Raw genomic sequence first — 20,673 nt, forward strand, 5'->3', positions numbered from 1 at the left:
GAGCGCCACAATGAGCCTCTTTGGCCCCTTGGCCCCATGTTCGTGGACCCAGCCTGTGGCCATGGGGTGACCCTGCCCGGGCCGCTCTGCAGGGTCTTGGGGCGCAGCTCAGCTCGGGACGAGGGGGCTCCATGGGGCGCAGGCCCGTGTTCCGGGGGGAGCCTCTGTGGGGGACGAACGAAGGCCATCCCCTCTCTCCCCAAGCCCATTGCCCGGGGTGGGAGCCCCCCAGGGGAGCAGGGCAGCCCCCCAACGACAAGCACGTATTGAGTGCCTTCTGTCGCATAGATACAGAACCGCTTTGCCATTTCCTTGTCCAGCTCATTTGACAGCTGGGGAAACTGAGGCAGGCAAGGTTCAGTGACTGGCTCAGGGTCACCCAGCTGGTACATGTCCAAGGCGAGACTAGATGGGTCTTCCTGACTTCGGGCTTGTGCCACCTAGCTGCCCCAATCTTTATTATCGGTATTAACTTTCAGTTCCAAAGAATCTTGATCATTCTGTCGGTTTAACTTTTGCTTTTGCTTTGCTAAGCTATCACTTTTTAATAAACAAGTCACAGGGCAATCAATAAGCCAAGTGTATGTTTCAGCTCCTTATCACCTCTCCCCTGGACTATGGCCCCAGGTAGTCTTCTCACTGGGGTCCGGCTTCAAGTCTTTCCTCACTCCAGTTCATCAGCCTAGTGGAAGTCAGGCTGTAAAAGCCATAGCTGGGCGAAGGCCAAGCAGAGGAGCTGACAGGTGGCCACCGGAATTTACTGAACATGCAGCGTAACACGCTCAGACCGATGCTTTGCAAAAGTACTTTGGCAGCAGCGTGGAAGATGGATTGCAAAGAGGTAAAACTTGAAGCAAGAGACCAACCAGGAAGCTCCTAAGAGGTGATGAGAGCCTGACCAAGGATGGTGGCTGTGTGACTAAAAAGTAGGGGAGAGATGAAAGCCATGTGAAGATAGAAATGACTGGACTAGGAGAATGAGGGGATATGCGAGGTGAAGAAGGATGACACCAAGGTTGCATATGCACATGACTGTCAGGATAATGGTACCCCCAACCATAATAGGGAAATTTAGGGGGAAAGATGAGTTCCATTTTGGACACATTGAGTTTGAAAGACCTCCACATCATTCAGTTCAAAATGCCCAAAAGGCCAGTAGGTAATACAGGACTGGAGCTTAAAAGCCTGAGGCTGGATCTGTAGATCTGGGAGACGTATGCACAGAGATGCTAATTAAACCCCTGGGAGATGATGAGGTTACCAAATGAGAAAGGATAGAGAAGATGGCACCCAGTTAGGGAGTAGGATGTGGAGGCTGATCAAACAAAGGAGACTGAGAAGGAACAGTCAGACAGATGGGGGAGAGCCTAGCGAGAACAGTTTCATGAGTGTACAGAAAGGAGAGAGCATTCAAATTTAGAGGCTGGTCAACAATGCGTAAAATACTGCAATGTATCTCCTGGCTGTTAAGTAGTTCCAGAACAGCATGCAGCCTACAGCCTCTGTAGACTGCAAAAAATGGGATAAGTTGGTTGAGTATAATCTGCCAGCAGCATCATATGTACCCTTTATGCCTGGCCCATTCCACCTGTCCTGGAAGGGGAACTCTGAGGTCTGAAAAAGTAGACATGGAGGGGGACAGCTGAGGAAGTTGATTCATTGAAGACTCCCTACTCTATTCCAGTCAGTATCAATCAATTTGATAACATTATAAATTCTGTATATTTGGCCCCCAGAGCTGGCAGCTGCAAATGGTAAGATTATTTGCATAATCATGGGAAGCTGGCTGGAGACCCTCTACCCTTGTTTTTCCTCATCATGGTGACCATGCCCAGTGTGACAGAGGTGATTCAACTATGTGGAAAGTCCCCCCAAATTATTTTGGTTCCTCTGAAACATTCTCTCTTGTTCAACGTAAGCAGATGCCTAGCTTGTGACCATCTTAGGACCACTTAGTCAGTGGAGATGTTTTATACTTCACCCATCTTATGACCACCTAGTTAGTGGAAATATTCCTTGCTTTGTCCAACTCATGACTCTTTACTTATTTTAGCCTATGCATCATAAGTCAATCAATGAAATTATTCTGTATCTGGTATAACTGTTCTTCAATGTTTACATATCTAACTTTATAAAATAGGACCCTGGAAGGAGGGAACATCTCAGATCGTGAGGAAGATCTGAGGTTCACTTCATTAGAGGGGACCATGGACCCTTTAATAAAGTGCCATTGGCTCAGAGCTCTGCCTCAGTTTCTCTTATTGTAGATTGGAAAATTTTTATCCCCACACAGCTTGGGGGAGCCATCCCCTAGTGTTAAATTTCTAACTGCAAGAATCCCAAAGTCTTTTTTTTTTAATAGGATCTCAGAACTAAATCACTTAGTATGGTGGATGTGGAATGGATCTTGCCAGAAAGAATCTCAGCAGCTATCTGGTCCAACCCATTCCTGAATGTAATTCCCATTGTAATGTACTCACCAAGTGGTCATTTGGCCTATGTTTAAAAACCGCCAGTGAGGGGAAGCCCATTGCCTCCTGAGTGAACCCATTTCGCTTTCAGACAGAACTAAGGGTTCAGGAGTTTTTCCTCACTTTAATACCAAATTTGCTACCTCACTCACTTCATCCATGTTTGTCCCCTAAGCCCATACAGAACCTCAATGGACTGCCCAGTAGACTGCCCTGTACCCATCCTCACTGATCACTCCTTTCTTTTATACCTCTTTTCAATAAAACTTGCTTGCCTCAAGGAAAGTAAAAAAATGCCACGATGACTTTAATAAATCAATGAAATTTCAGAAGGAAGTAAAATATTTCATTTTTTCCCCAGATTTGCAAAGCAGAATTTATTGTGAAGAAAATAATTACTATTGGATTTTTTCCCACCTCTTCCCTGATCCCCTTGCAATTTAAATCCAATTTAATAAGCACTGTGATAAGAGAATTTTTCTCTATTGGCCTTATGACCACCATTTCCTCAAGAGAGCTAGTCACACAATGAGCTGGAGGTGGCAGAATTTAGCCAATATCAGATTTTAGCTCTGGTGGTTAACTGGTGATAACAGAATTTCTGGTTCAGTTTTATTACCTCTCTTAAGTTGAGCATTTCAAGTAACGAGTTATAACTCCTGTGTTGTCTACAAATTCCCACTTTATTGCTAGTGTTCACTGACTAGTTTATTATTCTACCTATTGTAGATCTTCCCCTTCTATCTTTTCTTCAATATGTAAATCTTTACCTTTTCCTACCCTCAATAAATTGCATTAAATCTGTCCTGCCTCTTAATTAAAACCTACAAAAGGTTATTGAAACTAAAACCTACAAAATGTTGTTGAAACTGCTGCCTAGGTTAATGGTTTTTGTATGTTGTTGCCTATGCTCTAAGCATGTAATAAACTGGTTATTAAAATTTATCTGTGTTGGTAAGTATGATTGGCAGCAGTACTTCTGGACAAATTCTTGGACAATTTTTATGGTAGCACTGATTCAGCTCCTACTCCCTGAAATATGCTTATGTGAAAGCATATTTAAGAAAAAAAAATCTAAAGACTTCCTTTTTTGTTTCTCTAGAAATATTAATAATTCAGTCTAAAACTCTTTCCCTTTAGGGAAATGGAAAAAACAAAACCCAAGGCCCTCCTTTGAACTGGAATAAAGAAGATAACCAAGCCAGTCTTGCCTTGATAAGTTCATGGCCTCCAAATCCACCATCGGCAACTAAAAGCAATGGCCTCTTCTGTACTTGAGGTTAAGATAACTATCTCAGGAAGATGTTCTTCAGTCATTAAGTGCAGTCAGTGGTCCAAGAAGGAACTGAGTGGTGAACCTTCTGCCTTGTTATTGTATTTTTAACATTTTAGGATCTTTTCCTTGCTCAAGATTCCTACAAGTGTTAACCCAAAGTCATCTTGGGGAAGTCATCTCAAAGAGCACAGGAGGCTGTGTCAGCTTGGACAACTCCATCAAGTTACAAATGGCTCAGATATGTTAATGTTACAATGAAGAGAAGTGTTTTTGCCATTTATTAACCATTTATTACCATTTTAGAGAGTGATTCTGGGAGTTCTTGCAAATGAATCCAAACATTGCTCCTTCAAAAATTTGGCAGCAAGTGGTCAGTTGAGTGTGCTGGTTTAGGGACTGCTGGCACCTACTTGTAAGTTAACAATGCAAAATTGTACTATATACACCTTATGCTATATCTCATTCCTTTCCTAGGCTTTCCAGGCTACATAGGACTTCCCCACATAGCCACAGAGGTGAAGGACAGAAAAGCGGAACCTTTTCAGAGAGGTCAGCAAGACCTGAGGCCAAGGAAGAGAGGTTTGACTGTCACTTCTCTGGCTTGAAGTTTAGCTCACATTAGCAGAACAAAAGACTTACTTGTGTAGAATCAGTATTCTAGGCATATCTTATTTTGTCATGCTTCCAGAAATCTCACACTACTGCTAGGTCAGTTGGTGGATGAAGCTTTGCTAAGATAAAGAAACTATGGGCAGGGGAAAATGCATATATTTCCATGAGAAAGTAAGTGCTGTTCTAGAAGGAACAATGAAAACCACCTGTTCACTTCCAAATGTATTCCCAGAATGTTCTAATCACAGTGTGGTCACTATGGTCCAATACCTATACCTCTATCAATCCCCTAACTTTGCACACTGCTCACACTGTCACCCTTTGGTCTTCCATCTTGTACCACTCTCAATCCATCATTTATCTTTCTAATCCAGTTGTAATATGACAAATTACTTAACTATACTAAGCTGGGAAAAAAATATGGCCATGCCACCTGCCCATTATCTGATTTTTCCCTTGTGTCCATAAGTCATTAAAAAAAAATTGCGATCCAAGATGGCAGAATAGAAAGATGCACATATGCTAGCTCTTACCCCACAGTCCATAAAATACCTATAAAGAAGAACTCTCAACAAATTCTAGAGCAACAGAAGCCACAGAACAATGGAGTGGAGGAGATTTCTAGCCCAGAGTGACCTGAAAGACCATCGGGAAAGGTCTGTCTCACCGGACCCAGAGCAGAGCCTAGCCCTACCTTGACCATGTGGCACCAGGAGGAGCAGGCCCAAGCAGGCTTCAGGGACAGAATCTACAGCAGCAACGCAGATCCCTCAACCCACAGGTGCTGAAGGTCAGTGAGAGGGTCTTTTTGGCCAGGGTGTCCCCATAACTCAGGCCCCCTCAGGAGGCAGCAGTAGTGGCAGCAGCAGACAAGGTTCCCAAAGCAGGCAGTAGCCCACATCCATTGTTGAAGGTCTCATCATAAACCCCCTGATGGAACTGAGCCCTGTGTGGCAGCCCTGCCTCCTCCTGAGCAGCTGATCCTTAATCTCACACTGAATAGCAGCCTTGCCCCCGCCCAAAACCTCTGAGGCTTTGGAGCAGCTCATCTGAATCTCAGCCCCCAGTGCTGGCTTGGCAGAACTGGAGGCAAGGTGGTTGTGGAGAGGAAACTCAGAAGTCAAGTAACTGGCTGGGAAAATGCCCAAAAAAGGGAAAAAAAATAAGACCATAGAAGGTTACTTTCTTGTAACCATCCTGTCTCCTCCCATCCTGTCAGATGAGTAAGAACAAGGCTTACTGTCACAGGAAGTCAAAGCCCCTGCCTCCAGGGTCTCCAAAGGGAACTTAAACTAGGCTCAGGCAATAGAAGACCTTAAAAAACAAGTTAGCATCTTACTAAAGGAGAACCAAAAAAATGCTGAGGAAAATAACAGCTTTAAAAAGAGGCTAACTCAATTGGAAAAAGAGGTCCAAAAAACCAATGAGGAGAAGCAGGTTTTAAAAAGCAGAATTAGCCAAATGGAGGAGAAGGTTCAAAAGCTCACTGAACAAAATAATTCACTGAAAGAGAGAATTGAGTTCAGGGAAATGAATGACTTTGAGTTAAACCAAGCAGTTAGTAAACAAAACCAAAAATTTGAAAAAATAGAAGATAATGTGAAATATCTCATTGGAAAAACAACTGACCTGGAAAATAGATCCAGGAGAAACAATTTAAAAATTATGGGACTACCTGAAAGCCATGATCAAAAAAAAAACAGCCTAGACATTATCTTCCATGAAATTATCAAAGAAAACTGCCCTGATGTTCCAGAATCAGAGGGCAAAATGGATATTGAAAGAATTCACCGATCCCCTCCTGAAAGAACCCGAACAGAGAAACTCCTAGGAATACTGTGACCAAATTTCAGAGTTCCCAGGTCAAGGAGAAAATACTGCAAGCAGCTAGAAAGAAACAATTTGAGTGCTGTGGAAATACAATCAGGATAACACAGGATCTGGCAGCTTCAACATTAAGGGACTGAAGGGCTTGGAACGGGATATTTCAGAGGTCAAAGGAACTGGGACTGAAACCAAGAATCACCTACCCAGCAAATCTGAGTATAATACTTCAAGGGAATAAATGGTCATTCAATGATATAGATGACTTTCAATCATTCATGTTGAGGAAAAGACCAGATCTGTATAGAAAAAAAATCACTGTTTAAAACAGAAAAATGTGAAGTACAACATTTGTGCCTTTCAATACTCTATCTAAGGGTCAGAGAGATGGGACAGTGGTCTTTCTCTATCTCTCATATTAGGTTTTCCTGATCTGGGAAGAGGGGAATGCCTATAACTGGCTCTCTAGAAATTTTACATTTATCCAAGTTTTGTCTCTGGCACCTCTGTGCTTCCTTTTTTCATCTCCCCAACACCACCCCACAAGGAAAGAGATGAGTAGTTTGGAAAATAGACTGTAAACCTGACAGGATGATACTGAATTGCTGATGATTTTCAATTAGCTGCACATCTGTAGGAGCTCTCCACCAAAATATAACCAATAATCTTTTATTTGTCTTTATGATTTCATCTTTCAAAAAATGGAGACATCAATAGGGGAAATGATCCCTCCATCTTAAAAATCATGAGAGAGGATAAGAAAGCAGGACGTAGTGTGCTATATATCTTTGATTTTTCAAAGAGCACATTTCAAATGACTCAGAGGAAGGACAAGTGGAATTCCAAAGGCTAAAAGTCTAAAGAGGAAGTCAGCTCAGGAGCTGGGGAGCACCCAAGAATGAAATTCTAAAGACACAAGGCTAAATAATACTGATAATGATGAAAAGAGGAAAGTTAATAGATACTTGTATGGGGGACTTTTTGTTAGATACTGGAGCAATGAAAAAAAAAGTCAAGGGCAACAGCTACCCAAATTCCTCAACAATCTGGAAATGCTGCTCAACTCTTTCCAAGTCAAGAGAGAGAGGAATAATAATGCTTAATATGAAATTAAAGTTCAAGACAAATAAGAAAAGAACTACTCAAAAAGCACCAAGAATTGATGAATTCAAGTCACCAGTCACAAATGAAACAGACTTCAGAGTAATAAAGGGCCTGGCAGACAGTGGAAAACAGAACACTCGCCACAGAACTGGAGAAAGGCAAATGTTGCAAAAACATAAACAAAAATTGCACTGTGATTCTCTGAGGCCGTATGAGTCTGCAATACATAAGTTCCCTCAGCAACAATTAGTCTCAGCCTGAGGTCCTGAATTTATCAAGGGCAGTGAGATGTTCCATACTAACTTTGGGTTTCAACTTACTATAAGTCATTTTGTTTGGTTCTTTCTACTCACAAGATTATTTTCCTTGACAGAGAATAGATGCAAAATAAAGAATTAAGCAAATCTGCCTTTTCTTCATCAATTATGACCATTCATTTATCCTGAATAATAGCCCTTTCTCTTCTCTGTTCGTATGTTATTGGCTCTAAATTATAGACAAACTGATGATACCTATTAGAGGAGGAAATAGCCCCAAGGGTAGATCCCTACATGGATGAAAATACAGGCTTCAAATTCCCACAAAAACGCTTTCAAAATGGGGGCAGAGCCAAGATGGCAGAGTAGAAAGACGCAAATACATATAGCTCTGAACCCACAACCCATACAACATCTGTATAAAGTAACTCACGGCGAATTCTGGAGCAGTGAGGCCACAGAACAGTGGAGTGAAGGAGATTTCTGTTCCAGAGGGACCTGCAAACCTCTCACAAAAGGTCCGTCGTGCTGCAGACGCGGAGCCCAGCCCAGACCTTCCGCGGCCTCGGCACTGAGAAGAACAGATCCGAGCAGGCTTCAGGGATGGGATCTCCAGGGCACAAGTCCCTCCACCCACAGGTGACGGGGGTCGGTGAGAGAGTCTCTTTGGCGGGTCGAGAGGGGAGTGGGGTGCCCCCATAACTCAGGCCCCCTCGGGAGGCAGAAGCTGAGAGGCAGCGGCAGACCAGGGTTCCCCAAGCAGGCAGGAGCCTGGATCCATTGTTGAAGGTCTGTGCATAAACCCCCTGAGGGAACTGAGCCTGAGAGGCGGCCCTGCCCCGACCTGACCACCTGAACTTAATCTCACACTGAATAGCAGCCCTGCCCCTGCCAAAAGCTCTGAGGCTGGAAGCAGCATATGAATCTCAGACCCCAAACGCTGGCTGGGAGGATCAGGAGGCGAGATGGGTGTGAGGAGAATATTCAGAGGTCAACTCACTGGCTGGGAAAATGCCCAGAAAAGGGAAAAGAAATAAGACTATAGAAGGTTACTTTCTTGGTGAACAGGCATTTCCTCCCTGCCTTTCTGATGAGGAAGAACAATGCTTACTATCAGGGAAAGACACAGAAGGCAAGGCTTCTGTGTCCCAGCCCACCCAATGGGCTCAGGCCATGGAAGAGCTCAAAAAGAATTTTGAAAATCAAGTTAGAGAGGTGGAGGAAAAGCTGGGAAGAGAAATGAGAGACATGAAGTCAAAGCATGAACAGCAGGTCAGCACCCTGCTAAAGGAGACCCCAAAAAAATGCTGAAGAAAATAACACCTTGAAAAATAGGCTAATTCAATTGGCAAAAGAGGTTCAAGAAGCCAATGAGGAGAAGAATGCTTTCAAAAGCAGAATTAGCCAGATGGAAAAGGAGATTCAAAAGCTCACTGAAGAAAATAGTTCTTTCAAAATTAGAATTGCACAGATGGAGGCTAATGACTTTATGAGAAAGCAAGAAATCACAAAACAAAACCAAAAGAATGGAAAAATGGAAGATAATGTGAAATATCTCATTGGAAAAACAACTGACCTGGAAAATAGATCCAGGAGAGACAATTTAAAAATTATGGGACTACCTGAAAGCCATGATCAAAAAAAGAGCCTAGACATCATCTTTCATGAAATTATCAAGGAAAACTGCCCTGAGATTCTAGAACCAGAGGGCAAAATAAATATTCAAGGAATCCACAGAACACCGCCTGAAAGAGATCCAAAAAGAGAAACTCCTAGGAACATTGTGGCCAAATTCCAGAGTTCCCAGGTCAAGGAGAAAATATTGCAAGCAGCTAGAAAGAAACAATTCAAGTATTGTGGAAATACAATCAGGATAACACAAGATCTAGCAGCCTCTACATTAAGGGATCGAAGGGAATGGAATAGGATATTCCAGAAGTCAAAGGAACTAGGACTAAAACCAAGAATCACCTACCCAGCAAAACTGAGTATAATACTTCAGGGGAAAAATTGGTCTTTCAATGAAATAGAGGATTTTCAAGCATTCTTGATGAAAAGACCAGAGCTGAAAAGAAAATTTGACTTTCAAACACAAGAATGAAGAGAACCAGGAAAAGGTGAACAGCAAAGAGAAGTCATAAGGGACTTAGTAAAGTTGAACTGTTTACATTCCTACATGGAAAGACAATATTTGTAACTCTTGAAACTTTTCAGTATCTGGGTACTGGGTGGGATTACACACACACACATGCACACACGCGCACACGCACACACACATAGAGACAGAGTGCACAGAGTGAATTGAAGAGGATGGGATCATATCTTAAAAAAAAAATGAAATCAAGCAGTGAGAGAGAAATATATTGGGAGGAGAAAGGAAGAAATGGAATGGGGCAAATTATCTCTCATAAAAGAGGCAAGCAAAAGACTCATTAGTGGAGGGATAAAGAGGGGAGGTGAGAGAAAAACATGAAGTCTACTCTCATCACATTCCACTAAAGGAAAGAATAAAATGCATACTCATTTTGGTATGAAAACCTATCTTACAATACAGGAAAGTGGGGGATAAGGGGATAAGCAGGGTGGGGGGGATGATGGAAGGGAGGGCATGGGGAGGAGGGAGCAATTTGAGGTCGACACTCATGGGGAGGGACAGGATCAAAAGAGAATAGAAGTAATGGGGGACAGGATAGGATGGAGGGAAATATAGTTAGTCTTATACAACACAACTATTATGGAAGTCATTTGCAAAACTACACAGATTTGGCCTATATTGAATTGCTTGCCTTCCAAAGGGAAGGGATGGAGAGGGAGGGATGTAAAGAAGTTGGAACTCAAAGTGTTAGGATCAACTGTCGAGTAATGTTCTTGCCACTAAGAAATAAGAAATACAGGTAAAGGGGTATAGAAAGTTGTCTGGCCCTACAGGACAAAAGAGAAGACAGAGACAAGGGCAGAGAGGGATGATAGTAGAGAGGGCAGATTGGTGATAGGGACAATTAGAATGCTTGGTGTTTGGGGGGGGAGGGGGTAAAAGGGGAGAAAATTTGTAACCCAAAATTGTGTGAAAATGAATGTTAAAAGTTAAATAAATAAATTTAAAAAAAAAAAAAAGCTTTCAAAACACCAAGTTCAAATGATTCCGATCATTAGTAGCATTTGTGACACTCTCTTTAACAGGCCCATGTCATACTTTGACTTGCATTCTTCATAACCTGTCCTTGTTTCCATTTCTCTACACAATTTTTCAAATATGAGTGGTAACTACCCTGTGTATCTCCATTTATTTCTGACTAGTCACAGGTGAAGATTTGCTGCACAAAGCCTGTGAATTCTTTTGGTGAGTAAATCTGCGGAGGCAGATTTGACCCAATATGCTTAATAAATTTGTTTGTTGATTGAAATAATCAATACTTTATTATAAATTTAATATTGCAATAAATAAAAATCAACTAGATTTCTTTTGCAACTATTTATATGTAAATAAATGCTTCTGCTGCATAAAATGCCACAATTTTCCAGTCCCTTGCCCCTAACTCTCCATCAGGATTCGTTGTCCATTCATTTTCTTTCACAATTTTATGAGTGTAATTTTTTTGATAGGCACAAAGTTTTTCCAATTTTGTTTCTTTTTGTTTTTTCTTTTTTGCATCTTTTCACTAAGACAGTAAGTCGAAGCACAGTTGCTGATTAGCATTTGTGGAGGGAACTTGCTTACTAGCAAGTTCCTTCTACTCACAAAATCACAAGTCTATACTTTAAAAAAAATCATAGAAGTCTTTACATCCTCTCCATCCCCTTGCCCTCATTAAAATACCAATAATTAATAAAAATAATATCAGTAGGGATATGGGAAAACAGGTCTATTCATAAGCTTCTAATGGCCTGCATCTTTCCAGCAAGCAATATAGCCATCTTATCCAAGTTGCATAAAATTGGTCACATCCTCCAATCTAGGAATTTAATTATGCAGCTAATATTTGAAGGAAATAGTTAAACTGAGGAGTGGTGGAGGGGAAAGACATGATATGAAGATTTACATGTTTAGAGAATGTTAGAGCTAGGGAAAAGTAGGTGCTTTTTTATCCGAACCAGCAAACAACAGCATACTAGAGACATTCTGGCATCTTGATGTTTTAGTATTAAGAGATGACAAGTCTGAATAAAATCTGCTTGTCTCCAGAAGAAACACTTTAAATAATTCAGAGAAATTAGAAGTACATTTCCACTCATTTTAAGGAAAAACTTCCTAATTTTAAAAAAAAGGAATGTTCTGCCTAAGATGTAGGTTATCACTCACATGAGATTTTCAAAATAATGCTGAATGACCACTTTTCGGGTATAATGTAGGGGCAGTCTTATATGGGCTTAGATTGGCCCTTGAGGTTTTGTTCCACTATGAATTCTACAAATTCTCTAAAGGATGAGATATTTCTAAAGGCATTCCCAAATTCATTACACATGTGGTATTTCTCCACTTTGAATTCACTACTTAAATTCATAAGGTAGGAATTGTTGTGAAAGGATTTCCCATAATCATTTCACTGATATAACAGGAGATTTTCCATAATTATTACCTTTCCATAGTTTTAATCCAATACAGTTTTTTTTTTATTTTCAGTCAAAATCTTGTTGGATAGTAAAGGCTCTTCCATACTCGTTTCACTGAAAAGTTTTCTTACCAGAATGAATTTTCTTATGTAATCTTCATCTTCTCTCTGAAGACTTTCCCACACTCATTACAAAGGGTTTTTCAACAGCATGAAGTCTTCCATGTTTCCTAAGGTTTGAGCTGTTGCTGAAGGCTTTTCCACATTCGTTACATTCAAAGGGTTTCTCTCCTGTATGGCATCTCCAATGCAATGTAAGGTTTGATCTGTTACTGAAGGTTTTCCCACATTTATCACATTCAAATGGTTTTTCTTTTGTATGAACTCTCTTATGAGCAGTAAGACCTTTTCTGTGACGAAAAGCTTTTCCACATACATCACAGTCAAATGGTTTCTCTCCAGTATGAATTCTCATATGTTCAAGAAGACTTGCAGTATAGCTAAATGCCTTTCCACATTCATTACATTCAAAGGGTTTTTCTCCAGTATGGATTCTCTGATGTGCAGTAAGATTCCCCTTGTCTAGGAAGGCTTTTCCACACTCACTGCACATAAAGGGTTTCTCTCCAGTATGAATTCTCTGATGTTTCCTAAATGATGAGCTTCTACTGAAAGCCTTCCCACATTCATCACACTTATATTTCTCTCCAGTATGAAGTTTCCAGTGAACTCTGAGGGATGAGCTGTTGCTGAAGGCCTTTCCACACTCATTACATTCAAAGGGTTTCTCTCCTGTATGAATTCTTTGATGTTCATTAAGTCTTGCTCTCCCTATAAAGGCTTTTCCACACTCATTACATTCAAAGGGTTTCTCTCCACTATGAATTAACTGATGCCTCCTAAGTAATGAGCTTTTGCTGAAGGCCTTTCCACATTCATTACATTCAAACGGTTTCTCTCCAGTATGAAGTCTCTTATGTTCAGAAAGTCTTCCTCTCTCTATGAAGTCTTTCCCACATTCACTACAGGAAAAGGGTTTCTCTCCAGTATGAATTCTCTCATGTTTCCTAAGTGCTGAGCTTGTGCTGAAAGATTTCCCACATTCATTACATTGGCATTCTTTATTTCCAATATGAAGTTTCCAGTGATATCTAAGAGATGAATTGTGACTGAAGGCCTTTCCACATTCATCACATTCAAATGGTTTCTCACCAGAATGAATTCTCTTGTGTTCAGTAACTTTTCCTTTCTCCAAGAAGGATTTCCCACACTCATGACACGTTTATCTCCAGTATGAATTTTCTTGTGTTCATTAAGTTTTCCTCTCTCTGTGAATGTTTTTCCACATTCATTACATGCAAAGGGTTTTTCCCCAGTATGAATTATCTGATATTTCTTAAGTGATGAGCTTGCACTGAAGCATTTCCAACATTCACTACATTGATAATGTTTATCTCCAGTATGAGGTCGCCAATGATACCTAAGAGATGAGCTATGAATGAAGGCTTTGCCACATTCGTTACATTCAAAGGGTTTCTCTCCTGTATGAATTCTTTTATGAGCCATGAATTTTCCACTCTCTATGAAGACTTTCCCACAGAGATTACACATAAAACGTTTCTCTCCAATATGGATTATCTGATGCCTCCTAAATGATGAGCTTTGTCGGAAAGACTTTCCACATTCACTACATTCAAGAGGTTTCTCACCAGTATGAATTCTCTTATGTTCAGTAAGACTTCCTAGGTAGCTAAAGGTTTTTTCACACTCACCACATTTAAAAGGTTTCTCTCCAGAATGAAGTCTTTCATGTGTGGCAAGTTTTCCCCTGTCTAAAAAGACTTTTCCACACTCATAGCATATAAAAGATTTCTTCCCAGTATGAATTCTCTGATGTCCTCTAAGGAATGACCTGTTGCTGAAGGCCTCCCCATAGTCATTACATTTATATGGTTTTTTGTGATACTGAATAAGGTTTGTATGGTAACTAAAGGACTTCCTGAATTTAGCAGATTTACAAAGCTGCTTACCAGAAATTTTATCATATTTAAGAATGTTTAAATACTGCTGGGAGCTCTTTACATATACACCACATCTGTAGAAACTTTTTCCCTCCGCAATTTCCTGTTGTGGAACAAGGATTAAACCTAGACTGAAATTTCTCCCAAATGTAATTGACTTATGAGTGATTCTCATTTGTCTGTTTTTTCTCTCTTCGTTGTTCTTTTGCCTCTGTAGCCTGACATCACATTTCCAGTCTTCTCTCAATTCATAATCCCAAGGACCACTTATTATGTGTCTTTCCTTAGATGACTTTCCCATAAAAATGTCTTGTTTTGCAAATGACTCCATGGTATCCTGTCTTGATTTTTGAGTAAGGAAATCTGAAATAAATAAAAGTGTCAATACTTTCTGTTCTCCAGAATTAAGGAAACTCTTCTCCATGAAGAAGAAAGAACATTAATTGAGAGAGTATATATAACAAACATTATTAAGAGGGAACAGAAGCTCAAGTAAAGTGAGAAGATACTAACATAAAATGTCCCTGATTAAGTCTCCAGGACAAAATAGTTGATCATCATATGCCTAGACTTTCTATCTTGGCTATCTTTCTATCTCTGTAATCATATCCCCTGTCTTCTGCCACTCTGGACTCATTATCAGCAACTAGAAAATTGTTTAAATTTCCAGAAAGGGAAAACAGGCTAATTTTTCAAAATAAAGACTGATAATCCTGATGCCAATTCCTGAAAAATTTCTAAAATTTATTACCTAATGGATGACCTGGAAGCACTGAGAAAAGAGAGTAATGCTGGTATGAGGTCAGTAGGAACCAGCTGTACAAACTCAACCTTATTTCTTTTTATAGACAAATTTTCTTGATTAGTTGATGGGAATAGCTAAGAAGTATAACATATCTAAAATTTAGATTTTTAACAATACATTTGCTAAAACCTCTCAATATATCTTAGTGGACAAGATGTAGAAATGTCTGTTAAAGAGCAGAGCAGCTTAGCTAACCTTATGCCACAGTCAAAGATGAAAATTATCTAGGGCAACTAGGTGGTGCAGTGGATAGAATGCCAGTCACGGAGTTAGGAAGACTTAAGCTCAAAGCCAGCCTCAGACACTTACTAGCTGTGTGACTCTGGACAAATCACTTAATCCTATTTACCTCAGTTTCCTCATTTGTAAAATGAGCTGGAGAAAGAAATGGCAAACCATTCCACTCTCTTTGCCAAGAAAATCCCAAATGGGGTCACAAAGAATGGCCCAATTGAAGATTGACATCATCCAGGGTCATAGAAAGTAGGAATCTCACTCTACTTGATGTCATACTTGAGGACTGTGTTCAGTTATAGATACATTTTATTTTAGTATTTTTTTAAAAAATAAATTGTTATTACTATCTTTTAAATTGCCTGCATTTCCTAATGCATCTTTCCATTCTCCCCTCTCCATGATAAGAGCCATCTCTAATAAGAATAAAAAATAGAAAGAAAAGAAATTCTAGTTCCTGAGAATTAAAAAAAAACCACACAATTAAAAGAGACCGGTATGCTGTGTAGCATTCCATATCCATAGTATCCCACTTCTACAAAGAAGAATGCCAGTCAGTCAACAAATAAATATTCACTAAGCACTAAGTGCCAGGCACTCTGCTACTAGCTGGCACCCAAAGAAAAGCAAAAACTGCCCCTGACTCCAAACGGCACAGATTAAGAGAGGAATTTTCCAACCCTAGTATGTTCAGAAGAGTAAAAGACTTAGAAATGATGTCATGTGAACAAAGGTTAAAATAGCTGAGAATGCCTAACTTGCAGTTAAAATTCCCTAGGAAGGAGAAAGGTAACTTTCCGTGAAGGTTGTCCTGGAGATTAGATATTTACTGTGACTCTAGAGGACAGAGGGCAGTGGACAGAGTGCCAGCACTGGAGATAGAAAGGTCTCTGACACTTACTAATTGTGTATCTCTGGACAAGTCACTTAACCCTGTTTGTCTCAGTTTCCTTATCTGCAAAATGAGCTGGAGAAAGAATTGCATTTCATGTCACGTTTCTGGACTTAAGTCTCAACTCTGACATTTATAAGCTCTGGGAGCATGTGACCATGACAACCTTGAATGACTGGATTTCTATTTGCTTAAAATTGGAATAATGAAACTTGCATGACAATCTTCACAGGTTTGTTGTCAGAAAAATGCCTTGTAAAACTTAAATAATGTTATCATTATTATTATCATTGACAACAAAAATAGCAAAAACAACAAGTTGGGCAGCGATGGTTAGATTGCGGTTTTCTTCCCTGGACCACCCTCACTGATGAGGTCACAGAATCACGTGAATATCTAGAAGGTAGTGGGAGCAACATCAAGGAACTTGGCTAATCCTTCATCTTTCCTTCCCCAGAGGGAAGAAGGCCTGTTAGAACTTCCAAATACAATACATCAATTCTTCTGTTTGGGGGCAAGGGCAAGGCTGAGTAGAACCAGGAACGACTGGCAAAAGTTATAAAGAGAAATTTAGACTTAATGAAGTGAAAACATTTTAAACCATCAGAGTGATATACAAGTGCCTCAGGAGTTAATTGGTTGCCCCTCCGTGGTGGTCTTCAAGCAAAGACCAAGTTACCATTGGCTGAGTATGTTGTTGGACTGGATTGCCTCTGAAGTCTCTTCTAATTCTAGAATTCTGTGATCCTGAGGTTCTCCCTGACTTCTAAGGGGAGGAAAAGCTGATATTGCTGCTTTGGGAGCAGAGCTGGGGAGATTTTGAGAGCAAATGAAGAAAGCTTTAATAGTTAGGGAGAGAATAGAAAATGTAAGGCCAGTGAAAGAGCAATACCTACTCAAAGAGCATATGAAGAGATAGGGACAGGAAGGCAGGAGGCCGTTAAGAATGAAAACAAAAATGGGAAGAATTTTTGGAGAAGAAGTGAAAAAAACATTAGGCAAAGCAGAGTAGTTTAGACCAGGGTTCAGTAGGGATTAAGATTTCAATCCACAAAACAGCATCACCAAGGCCTGATCTGTAGCATCTAGTGATCTCTGGGGTGAAAATGTTCACACCAAAATTTAATAATTTAATAATCAGTTCTCAGAAGCCACTACAAGCTGGCTCCATCTTCAGTGGCCATCAGAACAACACCCAGTATCAGGTAAAGACGTGAGGAATTAGAGACACCAAGAGGTCTTTAAGTCCCCTGAGCAGGACTGGATGAATGCATCAGAAATAGAAAATAAGTGAATCCAAGAGAAGTTATGGATGAATCAAAAGGATTCAGTCACTACTGGAATAAAAGAGATAAAAGACATTCATGAGTTGAATAAATATAAGCACTATGCCATAAATGAAGATGTTGGAAGGGAAAATCCGTGGGGCTTTCAGGAAAATGGCAGCCTAAGCTTGGGAAATATTGGGAAAAATTGGGGATGGAAGCAATTTACCAAGCAGACACAAATTATAGGTACATGTAAACGAGGCATGTGCAAGGAAGAAGCATCCACCCTGAAGGCAAGAGTGAAGGCTTAAGTGTGGGGAACATGTCTACAGAGAACAGAAAGAAGAGCAGGGAAAGACTTAGAATCAGTAGAAAGGATAACGGCAAGCTGGCAGGGAAGGATCCAAGGCCTGCAGGAGTCAGCTAAAATAAGTGATGGAGGTTTGATCCATAAATCTCAGTCAAGGGAGGAGGTGGTTTCATGAAGGTTTTTCAAATCTATCAAAAGTTTATGGAAAATATTGATCAAAGTAAAGATCTGAAAAAAAAAAAGAGAAAATATGGTGTTGTGGCAAAGTCCCAGGAAACTGAATAAGAAAACACGTGTTTGATTTTCGTTTCTGCCACTTATGAGCCAACAGCAGAGTTGGGCAAAGAATTTTCTTTGTTTTCTTAAAAATATGGGATGGATTCATGTATTGGAAAGCAGAAGGAAGGTAACCTGTGAAGAAGGAGAGATGAATACTTCCCATTGAACAGACTCCTAACAAAGAGCTGCTGAGTTAAGAATTCAAGACAAGAGGCACATACCCATGCCAGGGGCCACAAAGCCATGGGAATTAGAATACATGCTAAGGGTTAACCCCCAAATCCCCACATTCCAGATCCAGAAGGGATCAAGTATGCCTACACAAAGAGCTCCCTTCTCTCTTGCTCCAGAAGCGGTCCTCCAGCCTCTGTCTGAAGATTCTCCCAAGGCAGACCACACATTTCCTGGCCAGCTCTAATTGTTGGAGAAGTCATCCTTGACAGCAAGCCTAACCTTTCCTCTTTTCACCTTTCACTCACTGACACAAGTTCACAGAAAAACACCCATCATCACCCTTTGAACATGACATCTTTTCAAATAACTGGAGACAGTAATGTTCCCTGAGCCTTCTAGCAAAGTATGCCTACTTCCATCAATCAATCCTTGTAAAGCATAAGCTCACAGTTCCTCATAAAGGTATATTTCAGGGTTGAGGAACCTGCAGCCTCAAGGACACATGTGGCTTTCTAGTTCCTTGGATGTGGCCTTTGACTGAGTTTAAGTTTAACAGAACAAATCCTTTTATTAAGGGGACTTGTTCTGTGAAATCTGGATTCATTGAGGACCTAGGGGACCAACGTGGCCTCGAGGCTGCAGGTTTCCCACCCCATGTATATTTCCTTAACACAAATGCGAGAAATAGCAGGAAAGTGGTTTATTGAAGTGAAAGGTGAAGGCGTATCATGGAAGCAATCTCAACCCTTTCCCACAGACCTGGGAGACTCTGGCAAGACAGTTCCATGGTCAACGTCAAAGGTACCAGGCCTTCACTGGAGAGCTGCACTACAGAGACCAATGATTCTTGTCTGCCTGGTTGTCACTCACTCACCTGGGCAAGTGCCTCTTGGAGCGTCTCCCTCTGGTATCCAAGGGACTTCACCCCTCTGCAACTGGGAGAGCACATCTGGTTGAAAAACCAGAAGTCCTGCTCAAGGAGAAAGAAAAGGCAAAGAGAAATATCTTGTAATTCAATCCTAGTACATTTGCTCTTCAGGAGAACACATTATCCCAGGTAGGCGCTGGGCACAAAGAGCATCTGAAGAATGTTCTGAAATGTATTTCCAAAAAGGAAGGGGGACATAGGGTGGAACTGATTTAGGCTCTGAAAAAAAATTAGTTCACTCGACCCACTCTGCTAAGACAACAAGAAACTTTCATCTGTTCAGGTATCTGTACTGAGGCTTTTGAAGAATAATTTTGAGCAGGGTAAAATAGAGACTGGAGAAGGTGACAACCCAGTAAAACTGCAACTTTCCAAGCTGAGAGGCAGAGACTCCACTTGGGAAAGGACCAGAAATATCGAATCTCTTCATCTTGAGTGACTTAGGAATCTCTGCTCTATGTGTTCTTGAATATCCCTGGAAAACAAGCCAAACCCCAGTGAGTAAGTCAGAGACCCAGCTGCCTCTGGCAAGGGAGAACGTACAAATAATCCCAAAGAAAGGCTGTAAGTTATAGGGGAAAGTGGTCCTTACCTAAAGAGACCAGGTTCCTATAATTCTCCAGCATCATATCCCTGTACAGGTCCCTCTGAGCCAGGCTCAGTTGCCTCCACTCGTCCTGGGTAAAATCCACTGCGACATCCTTGAATGTCACCAACTGCTGAAAGAGTTAATACAGACCTATTACTTAGGGGACACCTCTCCCATTCAACATGGGAGGGGTACATTGAGTAGGATAAAAAAAGACTGATCTTCCAAATGCTGAAGGTTTCAAGAAGTCTCCATCAAATGCTTACTGAGTATGAATGTGAATGAACAAACAAGGACTTATTAAGGGCTTGTTGTGTGCCAAGCCCCGTGCTAAGGGGACAGAAACAGAAAAGGTTAGGTAGTCCCTACTCTCAAGGAGCTCCCACAGTAACCAGGGGTGATACCTAGAAGGGGACACCAACTGGAAGTGCTGGGGAAGCAGCAGTGGGGAGGGTACCAAGGTCCAGAGGCCCTGAGGTCACTGGTGAAGACGATGGTGCTGGGAGACATAGAGGCAGGACATACAGTAAGGCCTGCAGGACCTTAGGAGTGCTGTAGACAGAGGACTGGGCCTGCTGAGTTCAAATCTGGCCTCAGACACTTCCTGGCTGTGTGACCATGAGCAAGTCACTTCACCACCATCGGCCTCAGTTTCCTCCTCTGTAAAATGAGGATAATCACAGCACCTTCTGCTGAGGGCCAAGGTGGAGTGCAGGTAAAGTCCAGGCCAGAGTTTCTCTGAAGCCTGCTGTATAATCTGTGATGTTACGGCTCTCCACCCCCTGCTTTGTTGTATCCATGGGAACCCAGAGAACGTGCAGAGTACAAGGACCTTGAGTAAAGAGATAGGAATTTCTGAAGATACCTACCCTGGGAATGGGATGTCTAAAAAGTAAACTAAAAATGTTCTCATGGGAATCACCTTGCTTGCTTGATTGCTTGTGAGGGTCTATATGAACCCCTGGCCTCAGTTAATAAATGGGAATTGTCCTTTACTTTCCCTGCCTGACCCACTGTTCTTTCTTTGTCACCACTTCGCTGAACCACTCAGGGACGCTGGCCATCCCCCTGCAATCTTC

At 41.1% G+C, this 20,673-nt stretch overlaps 1 protein-coding gene across 1 annotated transcript in view; it reads right to left on the minus strand.

The window, feature by feature from the left end:
* Positions 1–20,673, minus strand: part of LOC140508275 (uncharacterized) — a 49,236-nt gene that overhangs the window by 21,081 nt on the left and 7,482 nt on the right. Inside the window, 4 exon segments of the mRNA XM_072616078.1 lie at positions 12,320–13,375; positions 13,378–14,478; positions 18,952–19,047; positions 19,598–19,724. Coding sequence (XP_072472179.1) covers positions 12,320–13,375; positions 13,378–14,478; positions 18,952–19,047; positions 19,598–19,724 — 2,380 coding nt within the window.

Source organism: Notamacropus eugenii, chromosome 5 (genome assembly GCF_028372415.1).
Source record: "Notamacropus eugenii isolate mMacEug1 chromosome 5, mMacEug1.pri_v2, whole genome shotgun sequence".
NCBI lineage: Eukaryota > Metazoa > Chordata > Mammalia > Diprotodontia > Macropodidae > Notamacropus > Notamacropus eugenii.